The sequence below is a fragment of the Diplotaxodon limnothrissa genome, linkage group LG7, assembly GCF_057381915.1.
Source record: "Diplotaxodon limnothrissa isolate DT_005_m linkage group LG7, D_limnothrissa_male_GT1.1, whole genome shotgun sequence".
In the NCBI taxonomy this organism is placed as follows: Eukaryota; Metazoa; Chordata; class Actinopteri; order Cichliformes; family Cichlidae; genus Diplotaxodon; species Diplotaxodon limnothrissa.
The window spans coordinates 8,369,421-8,389,701 of record NC_140602.1 but is presented as its reverse complement, the minus strand read 5'-3'; the positions used below and the strand labels follow the sequence as shown (position 1 = coordinate 8,389,701).

Genomic DNA, 20,281 nt, shown 5'->3' with positions numbered 1-20,281 from the left:
GTTCACAAGAATGCAATGACATCCACAATACACAGGATGAAAAAAAATACTGACTTTTTGCCTTTCAAAAGGACCAGTCTGCATCTATGGCACAGCTTCATAGCTCTACATGTTCGGTTACAAAGAGAGCACTGATGCAACTACGTGCAGCTCCAGTTTCATCTCTGATGTGCACAGCATGCCACGTTTCATCAAGCTTATTCAGTGATACGTTTCAGCCCTCCTTTTAAAGTCTGCAGAGGCGCCACGTCGGAGACTGTTTCCAAAAAGCAGTAGAGGTTCATTTTGTGTCCAAAGGCACTTCAGACCGGACACAAGTAAGGAGGAGTCCTCTTGAGAGTTCAGCTGCTCCATCAACCGGTTCCTTAAAAATTCAAGCATTAGATATAACAGACAATTTTCTGCATGATCCACAACAAGCTTTTCCAGCCTCGAAATACGAGTTCTTGTTGAAAAATCTTGACGTGGCCTTCAAGAAATGAGGGGGAAAAAAGTATTCCCAAGAAGCAAACAGGAACTTTTTTTTTTTTAAGACTGCACCGTTTCATTATAACGATTATGTGAAGATAACACATAGACGTGCAGCCTTTTTGACCCCGAAAGCTCAGTGGACAACACTGGTATATGTGGACAACTGGTATATCTCACACGCACGCACGCACGCACACACACACACACGCACGGTATAAAAATCCATGTGCCACAAACCAAATGATTTTGCTGGATTTCAGTAGTTCATGTTTTAATTTTAAAAAAATCTCCTTAAAGTTAAAGATTTCAGTTAAAAGAATGTGTAATCACTAAACGTTTAGACATAGAGGATTTATTTTTAAGTAACTTATAACAGGGGATGTATATACTCAAGTTGTTAAATTTCTTATAAAAACAAAGAACAAAAAAAACAAAAACAAAAAAACAGCCAAATGCAATAACTTTACTTTAATGGACCTATAAAGTAAATTTCTACATTATCTGGTCTCACCAGGATCTCAAGCCGACACCCTTTAATTTAGCATACGACAACACTTTGGTAACTCCATAACTAAGAGCCACTCATGGCCACGCTCAGCAGTGGATCACTAACAAATAGATCATCAAATCATGGCTATCAGAGGTTTCATTACTTTAGTAAAAAGCTAGAATGTGCAACTGAAAGCATGGCCAATCCTAAACTCTACATGAGGTAAATGGCAATGGGATCCATACTGCTCCGTGGACCATTCAAGTTCTCACAAATGTCACACCACAGCTCTGCAAATGTTCTACACTCAGGAGTCATGCACGTGGCTATTACACAAGAGGAAATAAAGGGGAGGGGGGAAAAAAAGTTTGGAATGACACTTCTGCATAGCACAATCCCTTAACAAACATATCCATTTCACCCTGTGTGCCACATAACAAGCACATAAACATGTTCTCAGACTGTCAGTGCATAAAAAGAAGAAACGATAGAAGGTATGGCTTACCTGCACGACTATAGAGACAACAATAAGAACAAAGATTCAGAGGTGAACAAGTACTGATACTACTTGTACAGTATGCAGGGAAGTGTGTAAAATCTTAAAAGTTGATAACTCCCTGACTCGCATCAGTCTCAAACACGTACTGAGAAGATGTGAAATGGGTTCGCTCTTCAGCCATCACTACCAACCCTTAATATCAGCACTTCTAAAGTGCCCTTCTGATTTGCATGAAGTTGTACTGTAGTGCTCATAAATGACCAGCCATCAAAACTGGCAGCTCATCAACTAAAATTTTTTGAAGGTGGAACTAGTAAATTCTGAGGCTTTTTATGCAACCTATCCCTTTAAGACACATGTGGCCTGAAGACATGGTGTTTGATATCATATCGACCCCACATATAAACAGCGACATATGTTAGCATACAAGAGAAGAGGTTACTACACCGTTTGTGAGAAAAATGTTCAGATACTGACAAGAGAAAATCTCAGAGCGCCACATCTTTAGGTGACTCTCAAAGAGAGTAGAGGTTATGGAAGTGTGGTCTGCCGCGGTAAGCTTTAAACCCACGGTTTTGGATCCTGAGGGAAGGGTTGCAAAGCTTGGCCAGTTTTTTAGGGTGTCCTCTTGCATTTTAGTCAAGCATACAGTACCTAATGAAATTACAACTTTAAAAACAAAAGAAAAAAGAAATCAATTCAGTGCAATTGTTTTTTGCGTCACCACTCCCAACCTTTGTTTAAATGTAGGTGGAGAGAAATAGAAGCAAGGATCCAGAGCCATCATGATGTACATCATATCACTCTTCTGTGCGTTCACGGCTTCTTCAACCTTTCTGAGGCTGACGGCAGATTTAAGAAAGCAGGGAGGAGAGGAACAGGGTTTCAAGGTGAGTGGGTGGGCAGCTGCAACATTTAAGAGGCACATCCTCTTTCTGAAGAGGGAAAGCAGGTGTCCCTTAATGTCGCCGATTCTGCTCCTGTTTGAGCAGCCACCCAAAAACTAGACAGCTTATGTGGAGAAGAGTAACTAATATATTAAATTTTAACAAAACAAAACAAAACAAAACAAAAAACAAAAACAGAATGCTGCTCCTTTGAGTAAGCTTCAAGCAGTTTCTGCCATCATCAAAATGAGGATCCGGGTGTTTTCCAGCGTGCCGTTTCACACTGTAATGCAGATTCTATAAGGACCAGTGCATCTCTTCAAAGTCCACAGCTTCTCCCAAGTTTGTGTCCGTCTCCAAAAGGCTCCAGATCACTGCCATAGCTGCTTCATCACTGCTGAGGCTATTCAGGCCTGGTCCAACCACGCTCTCCAAATCCAACTGGGAATTTTCTCCTGGGGTAAGGTGGAGTGAAAACAAAAAGGAAAAGTTACCAGGTTGCAATAGGGAAGAAATAAATACAGCAAGTGACTCAGTTTATTATAACAAAGTTTATAGACACGATGAGTGGAAGTACCCATAAGAGTCTCTCCTCCTGAGAATGCAGCACCTTGAGGCTCACTCTCCGAGCTGGACTTTCCTGGTATTTCCATGTCTGATGTTTCTCCATTTGGGACCTGAAGACCAAAAGGGAGCACACTATAACCCTCACATCACATCTTAGACATAGTTCAGCTTCTAAAAATGTTTTATGTGAGCCAGAATAGAATAGAATAATCCTTTAATTGTCCCACAAGGGGAAATCTGGATGTAACAGCAGCAAGAAAGACACATATACAAACAAACAGTACACAAGACACAGAACTGAAACATACACAGTTTTTACATATTTACATCAAGGACAATGGTTACCAAAAACAGAGTACTGTACCGTTATTAAATTAAATAAAATTAAATACAGATAAGAGGCAAACCCTGGTTATAGTGTGAATCGGTTGATAAAATAGTGCAAGTTACAGCGCTGATGTAAACCTCTATGTTTGTTGGGAGCAGTTTTGATTGTACAGTCTGACAGCTGCAGGGAAGAAGGACCTGTGGAAATGCTCCTTCATGCATTAAGGATGCATGAAGTTGATTGGATTGATTGGATAAACAGCCGGCATGACTCACGCTGTTGCTGATTTGATTGTGAATTTGTGGGGACTTGTCCTGTGGCAGACTGAAGGGACTGACGTTACCACTGGAAGGTGATGAGTTCGTCCTAAAGGAAACCCACACAGAACAACTTAAAACAGCAGTATCCTTCATCTACAACAACACCAAGTAACCAGAGCATAGATGCCGATGCTGGACTTGTGTGTTTTTAAAGTAATTATATCCAGTACATACCTGTTGAAATCCAGCAGCTCATTGGCAATCTGGGTTCCTATGCTTCCGGCATATATCATAGTCCCAGGTGTGCTGGAAATGCCCGGTATAATAGGAGGGGACTTTTTACAGTCTGACAGGGAAAAAATAAGACAGAGCAGAAGAGTTAAATAAGTGAAAGGGGGGGGGAAGGCCCCCTACAACCAAATAATGTGTTGATAGAATAATTTTATAAAGACCTTCAGAAGCCTTGGGATTGCTCGACTGTTCAGATTTATTTCCTGACCGACCTGCTCGACTGGGATCATATCTGGTCATAGGATGAGCAAAGAGAAAAATTCAAACTAACACACATATATACAGACGCACTCACAGATACATAAGCAAATGTACAAATCCACTGAACCATATACTCACGAGATGACTGTGTTAGTTGACACAATATATTCTAGTTCTTTGGTCCACGGATTTACAAAACTAAACCACTGACTTTGCAGAGTGACAAAAGAGCCGTATTTTGTTTTGAATTTGTAGCAGTTTGTCTCTATTTTTTCTTTACTCCGCAGCACTGTGGAAGAAAAACAGCAAGAGGACAAGTCAGAGAAACACTAGAAAACAGAATCTTTAGATAACGCTGTAACCTAAAAGTACATCAGTGATCACAAAATACAGACATTTAACACTAGAACCGCCAACAGGGACATATTGATCCCCTTGCTTTTAAAATCAGATAACTTAAACCAGTGGTGTCCAAAATCAGGCCTCAAGGGCCAGTGTCCTGCAGGTTTTAGATGTGTCCTTGATCCATCACAGCTCATTTAAAATGGCTAAATTACCTCTTCAACATGTCTTGAACTTCTCCAGAGGCCTGGTAATGAACAAATCATCTGATTCAGGTGTGTAGACCCAGGGTGAGATCTAGAACCTGCAGGGCACCGGCCCTCGAGGCCTAAAGTTGGTCAAGCCTGACTTATACTAAAACCATCAGCTAATTTCATGGCATTTTGTAAAATGGATTTATATATAGTTGCATAAAGGATTGACGCGTTCTGCATCAATGGAATGTAATACTGGGGTACAACAGGTCGGAGTGAACACATGGACAACAGAGTAAAAACTAGAGTAGAAATTCAGAGCAGAGCTGCCATGTCAAATGGGTTTCATGCTTGAGGAGATGAAGCGCTGCAGCCTGAGGTGGAGCAGTGTGGATGGTGTGCTAAACTGTCAGTTTTACTTTTACAGTAATTAATTTAATATAATGTGTTTGACCCCCCACCCCTCCCCCCATAACCATGAATTGGATAAGTGGAAGAGAATGGATGAATGGAGATATACTACTTAGTATTTGTTTGTTAATTAATTGTAATAATTTTGATTTAAAATCATTTGTAAATTTAAAAAACTTAAAATTTTACTGCAGTTTCTGCAGGATGGAGTTAAAAATAAAACAAACAAACAAACACCCACATTCCTGGCAGTTCTGTGTTAATTAGGTATCTATCTGACCTATATTAAACCTAAGAATGAAGCCATTTGTTAAACATGGAAATGGCTTTAAACATATCCAAAATAGAGGAAAAAAAACCCCATACATAAATAAAAACTGCACCTTTTCGATGTCTGTCTGCTAAATGGGGTAAGTCATCTTGATGGAAGTATTCGTAGCACGATGTCCCGAGCAATTCTTGGGGAAGATAACCTAGAATGGTCGTCGCTCTGTCAAAGAAAATTGAAATATAATTAAGAGAGATCCAAATATCCTATTACATCAACTAAGATTTCCTTTAAAATGGAAAAATTCATACAACATAAACATTTCAGACAGAGCAAGAACAGAAACATTTTTAATCTGTTAACTGAATGTTTTACCTACCACTTTTCTTATGTTGCTATAGATACACAAGCTAGTTGTTGATGAACACTATTATTTATGACATGAACTACAAATGAGGAAAGAAAAAACCAATAAGCTAACCAATTAGCTTTATAACAAATGCTAACCAGTTGTACATTAATAATGTGCGCTGGACTCTCTGGGACTTTTAAACATTAGGCCAGATTGAAAATCAATAGTTATTTTAAAAGTAAAAATCACCACAACTGCCACACTTTGACAATAAACCCCAGTTTTACCTTTGATCAACAAAGGTGAACTTGCCATCCATGGCATAGCGCGTGATGAACTCTGTGGGTTTAACTCGGACTTCTCCATTAACCTGGGGAGATGAGTGGTTGTGGACGCGTCCCACCGCCACTAGACAGCTGAAGTGGGAGCTTTCCTGCTTGTCCACTTCACCCTCCCCTTCTGCTCCCAGCTGACTGGTCGGCCAGCTGCGCATGTAGCCTGTACAGTGGACTGTGCAGTACTTCTGCGACTCTAAAAGCAGATGCAGATACAAATCAAAAGCAGAACACAATTAACATACTCATTAAAAAGCTTTTTTTGAATTTAGACCTAATAAAACCTGCTGTGTAACATCTCCACCTTTCTTTTTGGAGACATTTCCCTGGGATTCCTTCTCTTCCACTTTGATAGAAATTTTGTTATACTTCATGCGACAGAAGAATGAACGACGAGCACCCGAACACAACCGTGCTGCACCGATTGGAAGGTCAGCCTGAACCTGCAGACCGGCTAAAGACACGAGAGAAACGTTAACCGTAATCTCTTACACACAAAAACAGAGACAAGAATATTTGCTTTACTTTTAGCATCTATTAGCCGTTCACGAGGATATAATTCAGAAGCGGACAGCTGCTCCTTCACTTTTCCCATGTCCTTTGGGTGTATGTAATCAAACAGGCTCTGCCCAATCAGCTCCGCCTAGAGGAAAACAAACAGCTCATCAAACTGACCTAAGCAAGGCTCCTATGGCGTATATAAAAAAAAAGACCTAAGGCAATTACTCCTTATGATGAAAACCCCCCCCAAAAAACCCAAAACACTGATGGTTAACTGTGACCCTTGGAGCACACCAGACACTGTGTGGAGCACAGATGGCTTAAATGACAGCTTAGGACTATAGTGTTATTTTGATCATTATTTTATAGTCTATCAACAAGCACACGAATACACTCAAAAGCCACTTTGTTAAGTACAGCTGTTCAATTGGTCATTAAAAACTCATCAGCTAATCAATCAGCAGCAACTTGATGCATTTAGGTGGTCAAGAAAGCATGCTGAAGTTCAAACTGAGCATCACAATGGAAGAAAGGGTGATTTAAGAAACTGAATGTTGGAAGGTTGTTGGTGCCAGATGGGCTCACCAGAAACTGCCATTTCTATGGTTTACAAAGCTATGGTCCGAAAGAGAGAAAATATCCAGTGCCCTGAGGAGTCTATTTCTCCTGCAACATTTGGATGGTAGGATTAGAAACTGGCATAAACAACGTGAAAACATGGATCCATCCTGCCTTGTGTCAACAGCTGAGGCTGCAACTGGTGCTGTAATGGTGTGAGGGACATTTTCTTGGATACATGAGAACACTGTGTCACAAATCTCAAATCATGACAATAATTTCACTCAGTGGCCTCAACAATCACCAGATCTCAATCCAATAAGAGCACCACTGGGATGTGGTCCAACAGGGGATTGGCATCATGGATATGCAGCCAGTAAAGCTGCAAAAACTGTGTGATTATGTTGTATCAATATGGATCAAAACCTCTGAGGAATGTTTCCAGCACCTTGTTGAATCAGTGCCATATAGAATTAAGTCAGTTGTAAATGCACAAAGAGATCCATCTGAGGTACTAGCATGGTGTACCCAATGAAGTGGCTGGTGAGTGTATGGCATCTTTCCAGTAATCACTTGTCCTGCAACAGACTATTGTGCACTAACTATTAGGACCAACATAACGATAGATTTAGATGACATTTCCATTTCTATTGAGTACTACAATACATAACAAATGCTGTGCACTCAAACATCTCACTACAGAGTCACCTGATGGTTGTGGATTCAAATCTATTTACATTAGTTACAAGATAACAAAAGCCATCTGGTGTGTCCCAGGTTTTCATAACAAAAGACACTGCAGAAACAGTAACAAATGTAAAAGTTTTACCCGGCTATAATTTAATATCTTCGTGACAGACTCTGAGACAAAAACTATTTTCCCACGATCACAGCCCACTACAAACAGGAACCCATCTGCAGCCTGCACGATAAGGAAACAAAGGGGAGAAAAGGGGAGCCAAAGTGATGAAATGTTCTAGAAAAAAATAGCAAGAGTTTGTTATTTAAAAAAATATTTTTTTTTACAGTAGTAATGTAGTTTATTGGCAACATTTTAACTACTTTGTTACACTGTTGTGTGTCTGCAAAGACAGAAACTTTGAGCCATGTTCAGACTTTTCTTTATAATAAAATTACATGAATAAAAAAAAAAAAAAAAAAAAAGAAGATGAGAAGCTTGGCATTGTTATTTGAAAAAATAACAAAATAATAATCTGCAGCATATGTGGACTCTACAGAGTGTTGTTCTGCTTTTTAAGGAAAGGTTAAAACATCTCCAAAGGGACTTGCAGGTTACACTTCATACCAGAGAAACCGTTAGATTTGTCACTTCTGCATTTACCTTGAGAACAAGGTGTTTGAGCTCCTCATCAGGAAGGAATGACGGTTTATAGTTGGCTTCAGAAAAAGAACTTGCTGAACCTGAAAATATACAGATATTACACAAAGTTACACAAATAAAAAATAATGATAATTAAAAAGAATACCGACGACTGCCAGTTCTGCTCAGCTTCCTAGTCGATGCACCTATGGTATGAATTTGAAAATCCTTGACAACATCCTTCTTCAGTTATTGTGTTGACAATCCCCCATCAGCCTTTCACAGCTCAGGGATATAAGTAACACTCCAGCACAATGCCAATAATCTAAATAACTGGCAGTTACCACCAGTAACAACAGAGTCAGAGTAGATTAATTGAACAAATTAAAAAAAAACAAAAAAAACATTGAGTTGGTACCTTTGAGAGACTTGAGGTGCTGTACTGCCATTCGAAGCACAGTGAGTTTGTCCAGCTTACGAGACATGGGGTTACAGGTGGGGATCATGGCTGAGAGCTTGTCAATCAGATTGTTCATTTTGTCCCGTCTCCTCTTCTCAATTTGGCTATGTGGCTCCCTGCAGACACATGAATTCAGAAATAATGCCACAAAAATAGAAACAACTTTTCTGCTTTGCCTTTACAGACTTGCAGTATATTGCAAAACTTGCTGGCCTTTTAAGATTCCCATGATCTTGTAACATTTCTGGTAAAGTTTTATCAGTTAAGTCATACTCTACCTGAAGCATTTAACTTTGACATGTTGGTCCTCTCCATCTGACCTGCAAGTAAAACAAATCTGAAATGGTTTAATGCTGATTAAAAGCATACAAAAAAGGTATAAAGAGGTGTTAGCACCTGAAGAAAATCCTTTAGGACTTCAGAAAATTTCTTCTCAACAAATTCCATGAAAAGCAATACACCAGCAAGTAACATACTAAGGCCTCAGTTACACAGGCTTAGAAACCAGCCAGTGACCCCCAGGCAACCTCTGATCACTAGCAGATTGCTGCAGAGTATTTCCTCACCAGGTGGCGAGTGGCTGCTTGAGTCTGTTGGTCAGTGAAGAGTGAAAACAGTCAACTGCAAATGCTCACTACCCAACCACCCATCTGTACTGAAACTTTGAAGGCAAACTATCTCCATTTCCAGTTTGGATTTTCACACTTTCAGTACCGTATTGAGTAATGAGTAGTCAGCAAGTGTTTGCAGACAAGTCAGCGTCTTCCATGCAAAGTCCTGGTGACTGCAGCAATTTGCAAGCGATCAAAGCAATCACAAGGAGGTCCTTGGTACAGAATGGTATACCTCTTTGAGACCAATTTCTTCTAGCGACAGCCAACCACTTGCCATCCAGCTGGGGAATACACACTTTTCCCAAAGCGACCTGTGGTTACCAGAGGTCACTGACCAGGGCTCATCAACACAATTTCATAGCGACTGCCAACAAATGCTCACAACTAGTTGGGGAATGCTAATTTTCTAGGCTTGAAACTGAGGTTTAAATACTACCATCTCTAAAAAGTAGGTCTAAAGCTTCATGTAGCATTCCTCTGCATCACATTGTGTCATTTATCAGTTAAACTGTACCTGTTTTGGTCATCTTCCATATCTACATCAGGGACTGAAACACATTTTGAATCCCTAGAAAGAAAAACAGCGGTGCCTGTATTAACAACAAATATTAGTGTGGGTCTTAAGATTTAGATTTTCCTGAAGCAAGCAGTCCCATACGTACTGGTTGTCCACGCTGCCCTTGCGCTTTCGGGTTAACTCCACGCTCAGGGACATACCAGCAGCTGAGGGTGGGGTCATCAGGCTGGGCAGAGACACAGAAGTACTTTGTTCTTCCTCAACCAGCACATCATCTGAAATGCAACAGAAGTGTACCTGGTCATAAAACATGAGGAATTGATATAATTTTCCAATACAATATAAGAGACCATGCACTACTGCAACAGATTGCTCCACCTGTTTATGCTGAGCTAATATATAATAAAGATGCCAAATATATGCATATGCAATGGCGCTGGCACGGCTGGCAGCCTTAACTCAATTTCCCTCGGGATGAATAAAGTATGATCAATCAATCAATACTACCTTCTGGCTTTAAAAACAATTTTAAATACTTGATACAGAAGTTACACATACAGATACATTGTGTGATTTAATAGGGACGTAATAACTGGTTCTCAAACTGTCAGGTAGGCCCAGTGCTATGGAAGTGGGTTAGTGGACAACCAGGGGCAAAATATAAAGGCAGTTTAAAAGAATGTGTGAATGAATGATACATTACTATTGAATACAATGCAAATAACAATTCTATGTCATGTCGTAACTGAAGGATGCACTTAGCCAGGTGCCCCCACAACAATGGACAACACCACAGAAAAAGGGTTGTTCAAGTGTAGCTGCTCTAACTTGACTTGTGGTAATCTTTGTTATCTCGAACATAAGAAGTTGCATTTTTATTTGAGAGGATTTATTTTTAGAGCCACTTTTATTAAGCCAAAAGCTCGTGTTTTAGACTATGCAAAACACTCAATTGCAGCCATTTTCCCTGCTACTGATGGCTTTAAATGATGCCAGTAAAAGCAGATATTCAAAAAAAAAAAAAAGAGCCAGACCCACCCACCTGCTGTTCAAAAGTTACATTTACAAGAGGCAGAGAATCAGCAGAAGGTTGTCTTTAAAGTAGAATAATGGAGCTAAAAAAACTAGCTTCAGGTGGTCACTGCATCAAATGTCTGAGAATAATTTTGAACTGTGAATCATGCAAAGCTATTCTAGTGAAGTGCAGGAATACAAATACGGAGCTGGAAATTGACACAAGCACCTTGAACATTAGCCCAAAATAACAAAAATGAAGCTTTTTAAAAAAAAAAAAAAAAAGCCTCACAGTTTTCATATTACTGGATCCTATTGGTAAGGTCATCTCCCTAAAGGTGAAGTGGGTTTCCAATAATATTTGCCGGTGAACCTTCAGATGTTAATGAATCCAGCTCATTATGTTCCTACGGCTCAAAGACTTGGCCATTAACCAGCCTTCAGAGAGAAAACAGCATGCTGTTAATGCCTGATCATAGCTCCCACAGGGATGTATTTGAACTGAGGCCAACGTGTGCTAACAGAGACTTATAATGCACGAACTGCTTTAGTAGAGCTGTTCAGACACCACTAACTAATAGCTCTACATCTCTACACTGTATAATCTATTGTGGTATAACATGAGCTGCCATGACTGATGTACACATGGCCTCCGAGGCACTCAAGTTTGTACGCGTGTGAGAAATTGATACAATGGCAAGAAATAGCCAAAATGTGGCTGATATCCATGGCACCTAGTTTTAACAGTTTCACACTGTCTGTGACCCAAAGAGTTGTTAACAGATTGACTGAAGCTTAACTTTTAATCCCGCTCTCCTCATCAGATTCTGTTGGATTACAGAGAAGGCGAGTACTTGAATGGACATCAGGCCATACAAGCATCCCCCTGTCAACTCCCACAATCCCTCTCTTAAGGTCACGTGCCCATTAATTTGCTCATTCACTCAACACCTGAATGAGCATCTGCTGCACCCAACTCACCCTACACCCTGTGCTCACACAATGGCAACAACATGAGAAATGACTTGTTTCTCATTAACTTTAAGTTATACTTTCAACAATGTTGCAACAGCTGCCACTGAACATTAAATGGTGAGTGTTTTCATTTATAGAACAACAACAAAAACAGAGAAATGGGAACAGATGTGCAAGAGTGGAACATAAAGGCAAACAGTCTGATCAAAATAGGTCATAGGATACTCTGTTCCACCCTGCTCACACATACACCCCGGGTCTGCCCAGTAAGTTTGCATTCTTCAGTCATTACCAGCTCAATAGCTTAAATGATAAGGCCCAACTTCTGGTCAAACATTTATAAGGCACGCAGTTAACTGCATGATGACTGTGCAAAGGAAAGCATAGATATACATGTTCCATAGAGAAGAAACTTATAAAACAATAAGGTGATATTTATTTCAATATAGGATTATTGGATTTTGCTTTATTTGCCCAGCAGATAAAGTTTAGTTAGTAAACTGTGGCATTTTGAGCTACTCCCAATAACAGCACAGAAACTGTGAATCATACCCGAGTAACAACTTGAGATGTGTCCCTGTTTGTATCATTTTTACAGACTAGAGATGGCACGATACCACTTTTTTATGTCCGATACCGATATCATAAATTTGGATATCTGCCGATACCGATATGAATCCGATATAGTGTGTTCGTTAAACAGTAAAACTGTTTTTTTAATATCTTGCTGCATTTTGTATAAGTTCATACTCAAGTTAAAAAACCAAAAAAAAACCCCACTGAAGCTATTCTGTTATACCTGTATGTAAAAAATACACTGCACCCAAAATATTTCATAGTTCAGCAATACTGATCAATCTAATAAACTTAAACCTACTCAAGCCTTCCCATTCTGGTATTTTAAAGAGTACTTAGAAATATTAAGCAACCCAACTAATAGGGTTGCAAACTCCCAGCAAAAAAACAATAGGGAAGCACCCCCCACCTCATGATGCTTAATCGACGTAATCAACTTTAATTTGATGCAGTGTGAAAAAAAAAATGCAGAAATAAATTATTTTTCAAGAATAATTAAATAGATTCAACATCTTTTTTCAACAGAATTGCAGACTGCACAGATGGTACCTTCCCAAAGGAAAAAGTAGTATAGCTCTAGAAAGTAATATTAAATAAATTCTAACAACAGCTTATCAAGCTTAAATGTGCTGCTGTTGTTCAGCCGCTGGTTTCCTCTTTCTGGTGCAAAGTGGGCCAAAAACAAAGAAGAGAGACGGACTCGCGACAGAAAAGCCGATCAGCTGATCACTGATCAGTTTCACGATTGAAGTAGCAACAGGAGAGAGAAGAGGCAGTCACTCCATATATCGGTTGTTAAGCTTAACGCTGGAAGGCTTTACAAACATTCAGAGATGAACTTACACTCTTGATTTACTTCTCTCTGGGATCACTTCCTCGGAGATGAAATGCTGGTTTGGTAGCGAGGCTACAAATACACACAGCCGCTCTATCACGTGAGCACACTGCTCCGAGGTGCTACGGTTATGAGCCGAGTTACAGCATGTTGCAAGTTTTGTGAGGTGCTTTTTTGATATTTAATGGATCGGATTACATTTTTTATTTCTATCCGATATCTGATCCAGTAATTTACGTCAGTATCAGACCGATACCGATACGTAATATCGGATCGGTCCATCTCTAATACAGACCCTGGCGACCTTATAGGATTAAATAAAAGCACCAGTCAAACAGACCTAGAGAGTGGTTGTCAGAAGCCTCCAGGGACCACTGTCAACTAGTCGGTGAATACACACTTCCCTACCAACCACTAACTCGATCACATCCAACATGGTGGACAATTCTTGATGCAGAAGATGATCTCCAATATTTGATTATTTTTAATATAAAATATTGTATGGAATTTAACATTTTCTTTTACATGTTGGTTTGATGGGTTGTCCCAAAAGACAGGAGCAGACGTAATGGCATTGTTAAAAGCTTCACCAAGATTGGTGAGTCCAGACCTGATTTTAATTCTGAAGAAACACATGGTTAAGAAAGTAAATGGTATGAGCATGTTTTCTTCAGCCAATTTATTTTACTGTTCTCAGGTCAGCGCTATATTGCACTTAATAAAAAATAAATTGCTACTCATATTCCTTCATGCCTTCTTTTATTAAGATGCTAAATGTAGACTAGTAAACGTTCTTATTTACACTTGCTTATATGCAATGCTGTGATAAAAGTATTTTCCCTATTCTTAATTTTTGTTTTTGCATATATGCCACAAACTAATTTAATGCTACATAAAAATACCCAGAGTCAAAATGCAGTTTTTAAATGATGATTTTACTTATTAAAATGGAAAAAGAGTTATCCAAACTTACCTCGCCCTGTGTAAATTGCTCCCTAAACCAAAAAACTGGTTGTGCCACCTTTGGCAGCAATAACTGCATTCAAACGACTGTGATGACTGACAATGAGACATTTGACAATCAGGAATTTTGGGCCATTCTTTCTTGCAGAACCGTTTTAATTCAGCCAGATTGTTCATGCTAGGAAAATCCTCCACACTGTTTAAAGACATGCCAAAGCATGACACGACTACTCCAAAACCTTCACTTTGCTTGTTTGAGCGATTAAGAGGCGGACTGGCAGGTTTGTTTCTGTTCACAGTCTCGCCCAGCCCCTTTTTTATTGTTGAATTGTGAACGCTGACCTTAACTGAGATGAGTGAGTTATGCAGTTCTTTAGGTGCTACTCTGGATGAGTTGTCGATTTGCTCTTGGGAGTAATTTTCGTAGGCCAGCCACTTCTGGAACGGTTCACCAATGTTCCAAATTACAAAATGAATAAACTGTTGTTGGACTCCCAAAGTCTTGCAAAACTGCTTGATGTCAGTAACTTTGCATCTCAGACATTTCTTTAGATTCCGGCATGATTTGTTGCTTTTGAGATCTTTTAGCCTACTTCACTTTGTTAGACAGGTTCTGTTCAAGGTTCTGTTCTGTTTTTTGACTTTTCTACTATGTTGAATATTAAAAATGCAATCAGCCTAAGAAATCAGGAAGTAGGCACACACTTTTTCACAGCACTTTATAAGTCCTAATGTTTCATGTTGAATGTTAGACTGGCTATAGTTGAGGCGGTAGACCAGGTCTACTAATTGGAAGGCTAGTAGCTAGATCCCTGCATAACAAAGTATCCTTGGGCAAGATACTGAACTGCAAGTGGCTCTCCAGTGCATTCACCAGAGTGTGTAGAAATGTTTCACTTATAAAGAAAAACCATAGAAATAAAGTGCTTGTATGAAAGATTGTGAATTGGTGAATGAGTCCTGTTGTGTAAAGTGCTTTGAGTGCTCAAGCTGAGTAAAAAGTGCTACATAAGAACTAGTCCATTTACATTTATAAGATTACTTTGAAGGTGTTCTTCTAATTAGACTGCCAAACAGAATTACAATTGCATGGCAGGATACTGTAAACGGACAAAGCTTCAGTCAGGAGAACAACTGAGATAACACAAGTCTGCAACCAAAAAACTGCATACGATTTTTTTGATTGTGTCTTATAGATTTTTACTCACTGAAACCAAGAAAAATATTTTAAAAACTGCATCTTGTCAGGTTTTCTTGCAAAACTCACATTTTTAGTTGAATTAAGCATACAATTTCCCTTTTTAAACTGAAAAAAACAAACAAAAAAACACGTTTTCAAACCCCCCCCCCCCCCCCCCCAAAAAAAAGAACAACAGCAAACAAACAAAAAACTGTACATGATGGGGGGAAATGGAGATCATTTTTGCAGACCTGTGTAATCCATCCACAATACAAGGTTAGTCATTAATATACTGCTGCATGGTCTGGGCAGTAGTTACATCGTAAGGTTTTAAAAACTGAGCTTTAAAACGTGCTTATAGTGGCAATAAAAACCAAGAGAGGTCGGCAATGATCACTGACTTTTTTTTTTCTGGGGGGGGGACGACACACACCTTGTTCAGATTAAATATAGCAAGGTACAAAGCATTAAATCATGTTTAAAACACAACAGCCTTAATAAATGCAGATTATTAAGGTTCTATGACATCCCATTCCATTCAGTGCTCAACTGAACTGTTAAATGTAAAAATATATACAATTGTGGGATTTGTATACGCACTATAGATTATGGCACTCACAGTGACCTAGGCAATGTTGATATAAAGCTTTATCAACATTGGTCCACTTGTCCAGAAGAAGATGATAGGTAACATACAGACACACACACACACACACACACACACACACACACACACACACACACACACACACACACACACACACAAAGCTACAATCATTATAGTATGATAATGAGTGTCAAATATTTGGAAAAGGCACATGTAAATAAATGTAACTGCTGCGTTTCAGGCCACCTTTTGCAAAGTATTTACAGTAAAAAAACAAAAACAAAAAACACATTGGCTCAATATTATTTTGTATATGTATTACTACAAAATAATATTGGTTATGGGCGACCGTGGCGACCGGAAGGTTGCCGGTTCGATCCCTGGGCTCTCTGTCCTGGTCGTTGTGTCCTTGGGCAAGACACTTTACCCTACTTGCCTACTGGTGTTGGCCAGAGGGGCCGATGGCGCGATATGGCAGCCTCGCTTCTGTCAGTCTGACCCAGGGCAGCTGTGGCTACAACTGTAGCTGCCTCCACCAGTGTATGAATGTGAGAGTGAATGAATAGTGGCATTGTAAAGCGCTTTGGGTGCCTTGAAAAGCGCTATATAAATCCAATCCATTATTATTACTACAACCTGAACACCAGTACAGTTTACATCCTAAAAGTTGTCTCAAATTGCAAATTGAGCAGTGTGAACAAAAATTTAACCTAGGCCAGTAGCAACAAGTTCAGTTTGAGCTCACTCACTCTTGCTGGATAAGGGCCCCATGGGCAGTTTTCAATTTGATATTATGCCTTTACTGGACAGTTAACTGTTTATATTGCGCATGTCATGGATTCAAAATGGCAGTAGTTATGTGGCAAGCAGTACTCAGTTACTGGGAGCTTTCAATACAGCAGAGCAGAGGAGGCTATTATCTCTTTTATTACACACACACACTTTCTACCACTATATAATCAATAGCTTTAGTTTCAGAGTATGAATCTTTGAATATGAGACCCTCACTTAATGGAAAATGAATTTGAAAGAGTGTTATTTATAGTAAAAAGGTGTCCAATTCTTAAATCATCTCGAGCACCCTTTTCTTTTATGGTTCCAGCTGCTTTACTAACTACTCATTTCCTATATACTATTCCTTACTTTACCATAACATTAAAGATTGTGTGTTTAAGTGTATTCTTTAATGCAAGATTTTTATCCCAATGAAGCATATTTGAGGGAATATAACAATAAGCAATAGCTGAAGGTGATCATGCTATTTGACCTAGATTACGCTCACATGACATGTTGCACATACATATATACACACATGTATGTATGTACATACATATTTATACACACATGTATGTATGTACATACATATTTATACACACATGCATGTATGTACATACATATATACATACATGTACATACATATATACATACATGTATGTATGTACATACATATGTATACATGTATGTACTTACATACATGTATATACATATATATACACGTATGTATGTATTTATAAACTACCATTTACGAATGATATTCTTTACAAATGTTGGCTTTGACTCACCAAATTACACTATATACAGTTATGTTTATTTTTATGGGCACTGGTCTTTAGTTTGTACTAAAATCAACTAACTAAAGGGTTCCGAGTATATTTTACACTGTGTAAAGAGACCGCGGAGCATTAAAATGAACTTACAGAAATGTCTGCTTCATCCAAGCTAATGTAAGACAAATGGCCGAGCTGAGTCAACGGATAGAGGCACCGACCTTAGTTGGGCCAAAATAGCAGCAAGCACTGACGCTGATTAAACACCACTTTCATCAGAAAACAGAACATAAGCGTCAGAAATATCGGCAAGAACGATCTGTCCTTGGCTATGACAGCACCTCCTCTAACAGACTCATCTTAGCCGAGTGTGTAGCCCCGGCCTCGCCTCGGTGCCGCTGCTAAGCTAACATTTACGTGGTTTAATCTTTCGAGTTAGCATTAACAGGCATTAAAACACACAATTTACATATAAAAACCCTTATCCTTAACTGATAAACACGCAAGGCGGATATTTAGCGCAATTCGCAGAGTGGTATCGCTTAACAGCGTCGTGTTGTCTTACATAAATGGCATAGAGTTAGAGGGCGAGCTTGGTCTACTGATCTACTGACCTAGTTTTTGGAATAGCGCAAAGTTACAGTCAACGAGCAACAAAAGAACTGCCGGAAAAACATCGCTTCTCTTTTCTATTTCTCCTAAATGTCAGTGCCGCGGAGACATTTGAATTTCACCCCTATTATTCAAAGTGATAATAGCTTTAACATGTTTGAATTACCTGCCGGTTCGCCTACCGCTCTGTCACCGCCGGTAGCCGTTGCATTCCTGGCCGACATGGCTGGAGCCGGAGCCGGTACGCTGGGGCCCGGGACTCCAATGCATGGATGAAGCAGTCGACTCCTACCAGATAGTGTTTGTTAGTGAAGACGCTGCGAGAGGGGGGCACAAAACGAGCAAAAATATTCTAAAACCCGCTTGTTTATCGCTAATGAAGATTTAAAAGCAGAGGGAGGGCATCGAAACGTGCACAAAGGTACTAGAGCGAAGTGCAATTAGGACATAGTAGGGAAACACGGAAGACAGAGCACAGTCTCCTCCTACCGGTTCACAACCAGAATCACCGCTGTAGCTTCACGGACCTCCCGTCAAAATGGCTGATTGGTTATCCCAATAACCATATAATAATAAAATAATAATAAAAATAATAATTAAAAGCACTTATTTATCCTGACAAATCCTGGGACAGTTAATTAGTTAAAATTCCAAGTTTAAGGGAGGGGGTTCGGAAAAGAAATCTTAATAGAAAATGAGCATAAAGAAAAGCTTATTAATAAAGTGTCTGATAGAGCCCCCAAAAGAGATCAAAAGTCTCAAAGCAGCCGTGCATGCCTGTCAGAGTGACACAGAAAAACAAAAGGAACAAGTTTTTGAGACAATACTCGAGGATCCTAACAATATCAAAATCTCAAACTTTTCTCAAAGTTGGTTTTAAAGTATGTTTAGTTACCTAATTTAATGAGATAATGAGATTTAGCCATTACCCCGATAGTTCCTCTTATTAATAATACTTCATATTTATTATTACAATAATTATTATTATTGCATTCAAAGTGCTTTAAACAACATGCCACATTTACCCATTCACACAAGCACTTTCTTCTATGCTTTAAGTGCTTTCTATCTTTCTATCTAGGCATTCACACTCATATGGGTGCATCAGAGATAAATGTGGGGTTAGTATCTTGCACAAGGATACCTGGCATGCAGACTGGGATAGCCAGGGACCAACCTTCTGATTAGTGAGTGACCTGCTCTACCTCCTGCGCTACATCCACCACATCCTTTCCTTTGTCTTTACATTAGTTCAGAAAACAATTAACAAATAAAATAAAATATAACATACTTGGATCAATTGATCAATACTCTTGTTATTTATTGGACCCATTCTGGCTGTAAACATAGACCTAAGACTTTATTAGGTCTATGTATAATATGTATAATAGAAATGCATATACTATTATATATTGTACATATATTTATTAGTTTTAGATGTAGCCATTCTTGTATTTTGCTTGTTTACATTATTGTATTTGCACAACTCTGTTGCTTGTGAAGCTCGCACACAAGAATTTCACTCACATGTGCTGTACCAATGTACCTGCACATGTGATGTGACAATAAAAGTGATTTGATTTGATTTGATTATTACTCCCACATCAGGGAAATTCACTTGTTACATCAGCACATGGGACAGGAAAAGAAAGTGAATTAGAGATAAACATTGGGAAAAAAGGGAAAAAATAGTGTATAAATCGTCCAAAATACTATACTGTGTACAAATGATTACATAGATTTTTTTTTTTTATGTGTCCATAAATTGCAGTGGGAGCGATGATGCATAAACCAGTGGTTTTCCTCCACAATTTACATTAATATAGATTGGAGCAGATTATGAAATACCAGAGAATTTTGCTTCAATCGTTATCAGAAACAGCCAGCTATTATGTCAGTTATATGTCTGTAACTTAGGTTCCCTGAAGAAAAGAAACAAGGTACAACACGTATAGCATGGTATATTACACCCTATGTGTCTTGGCTGAAGACCCTTGGTGCTATATGCCAGTGAGTAAGCTTCTATAATCCAGTGAGACAGCAGGTGTTTGGACAAAGGTCTACCTCAGGTTGGATTAGCAAAGCAATCAAAGAACTGTTCACAC

The 20,281-nt window shown here is 39.1% G+C and overlaps 1 protein-coding gene across 2 annotated transcripts; it reads right to left on the bottom strand.

The window, feature by feature from the left end:
• Nucleotides 1–922: 922 nt before the first annotated feature.
• On the bottom strand, nt 923–18,591 carry bmal2 (basic helix-loop-helix ARNT like 2). Of its 2 annotated transcripts, XM_085359100.1 has the most exons (17): nt 18,343–18,591; nt 10,013–10,142; nt 9,865–9,918; nt 9,015–9,056; nt 8,695–8,852; nt 8,298–8,377; nt 7,785–7,877; nt 6,422–6,539; nt 6,201–6,350; nt 5,849–6,092; nt 5,325–5,431; nt 4,133–4,283; nt 3,955–4,025; nt 3,737–3,848; nt 3,518–3,608; nt 2,925–3,024; nt 923–2,802 (listed from the first exon to the last, which is right to left on the bottom strand). In XM_085359100.1, the coding sequence occupies exons 1-17, from the start codon at nt 18,398–18,400 to the stop codon at nt 2,645–2,647; spliced, it is 1,917 nt and encodes a 638-aa protein (XP_085215226.1). In that variant the 5' UTR covers nt 18,401–18,591; the 3' UTR covers nt 923–2,644. The 2 variants fall into 2 exon arrangements, with proteins under 2 accessions (XP_085215226.1, XP_085215227.1); XM_085359101.1 differs by lacking the exon at nt 7,785–7,877.
• Nucleotides 18,592–20,281: the final 1,690 nt, after the last annotated feature.

Bases quoted from the DNA above. Each gene is read 5' to 3' on its own strand.
- bmal2 (XM_085359100.1), bottom strand. From the start codon at position 18,400: ATGTCGGCCAGGAATGCAACGGCTACCGGCGGTGACAGAGCGGTAGGC. The intron at 9,057-9,864 runs GTACAGTTTAAC...TTTTACTTGCAG, and splicing joins ATGGAAGATGACCAAAACAG to GTCAGATGGAGAGGACCAAC. The intron at 8,853-9,014 runs GTAGAGTATGAC...ATGTGTCTGCAG, and splicing joins GTCAAAGTTAAATGCTTCAG to GGAGCCACATAGCCAAATTG.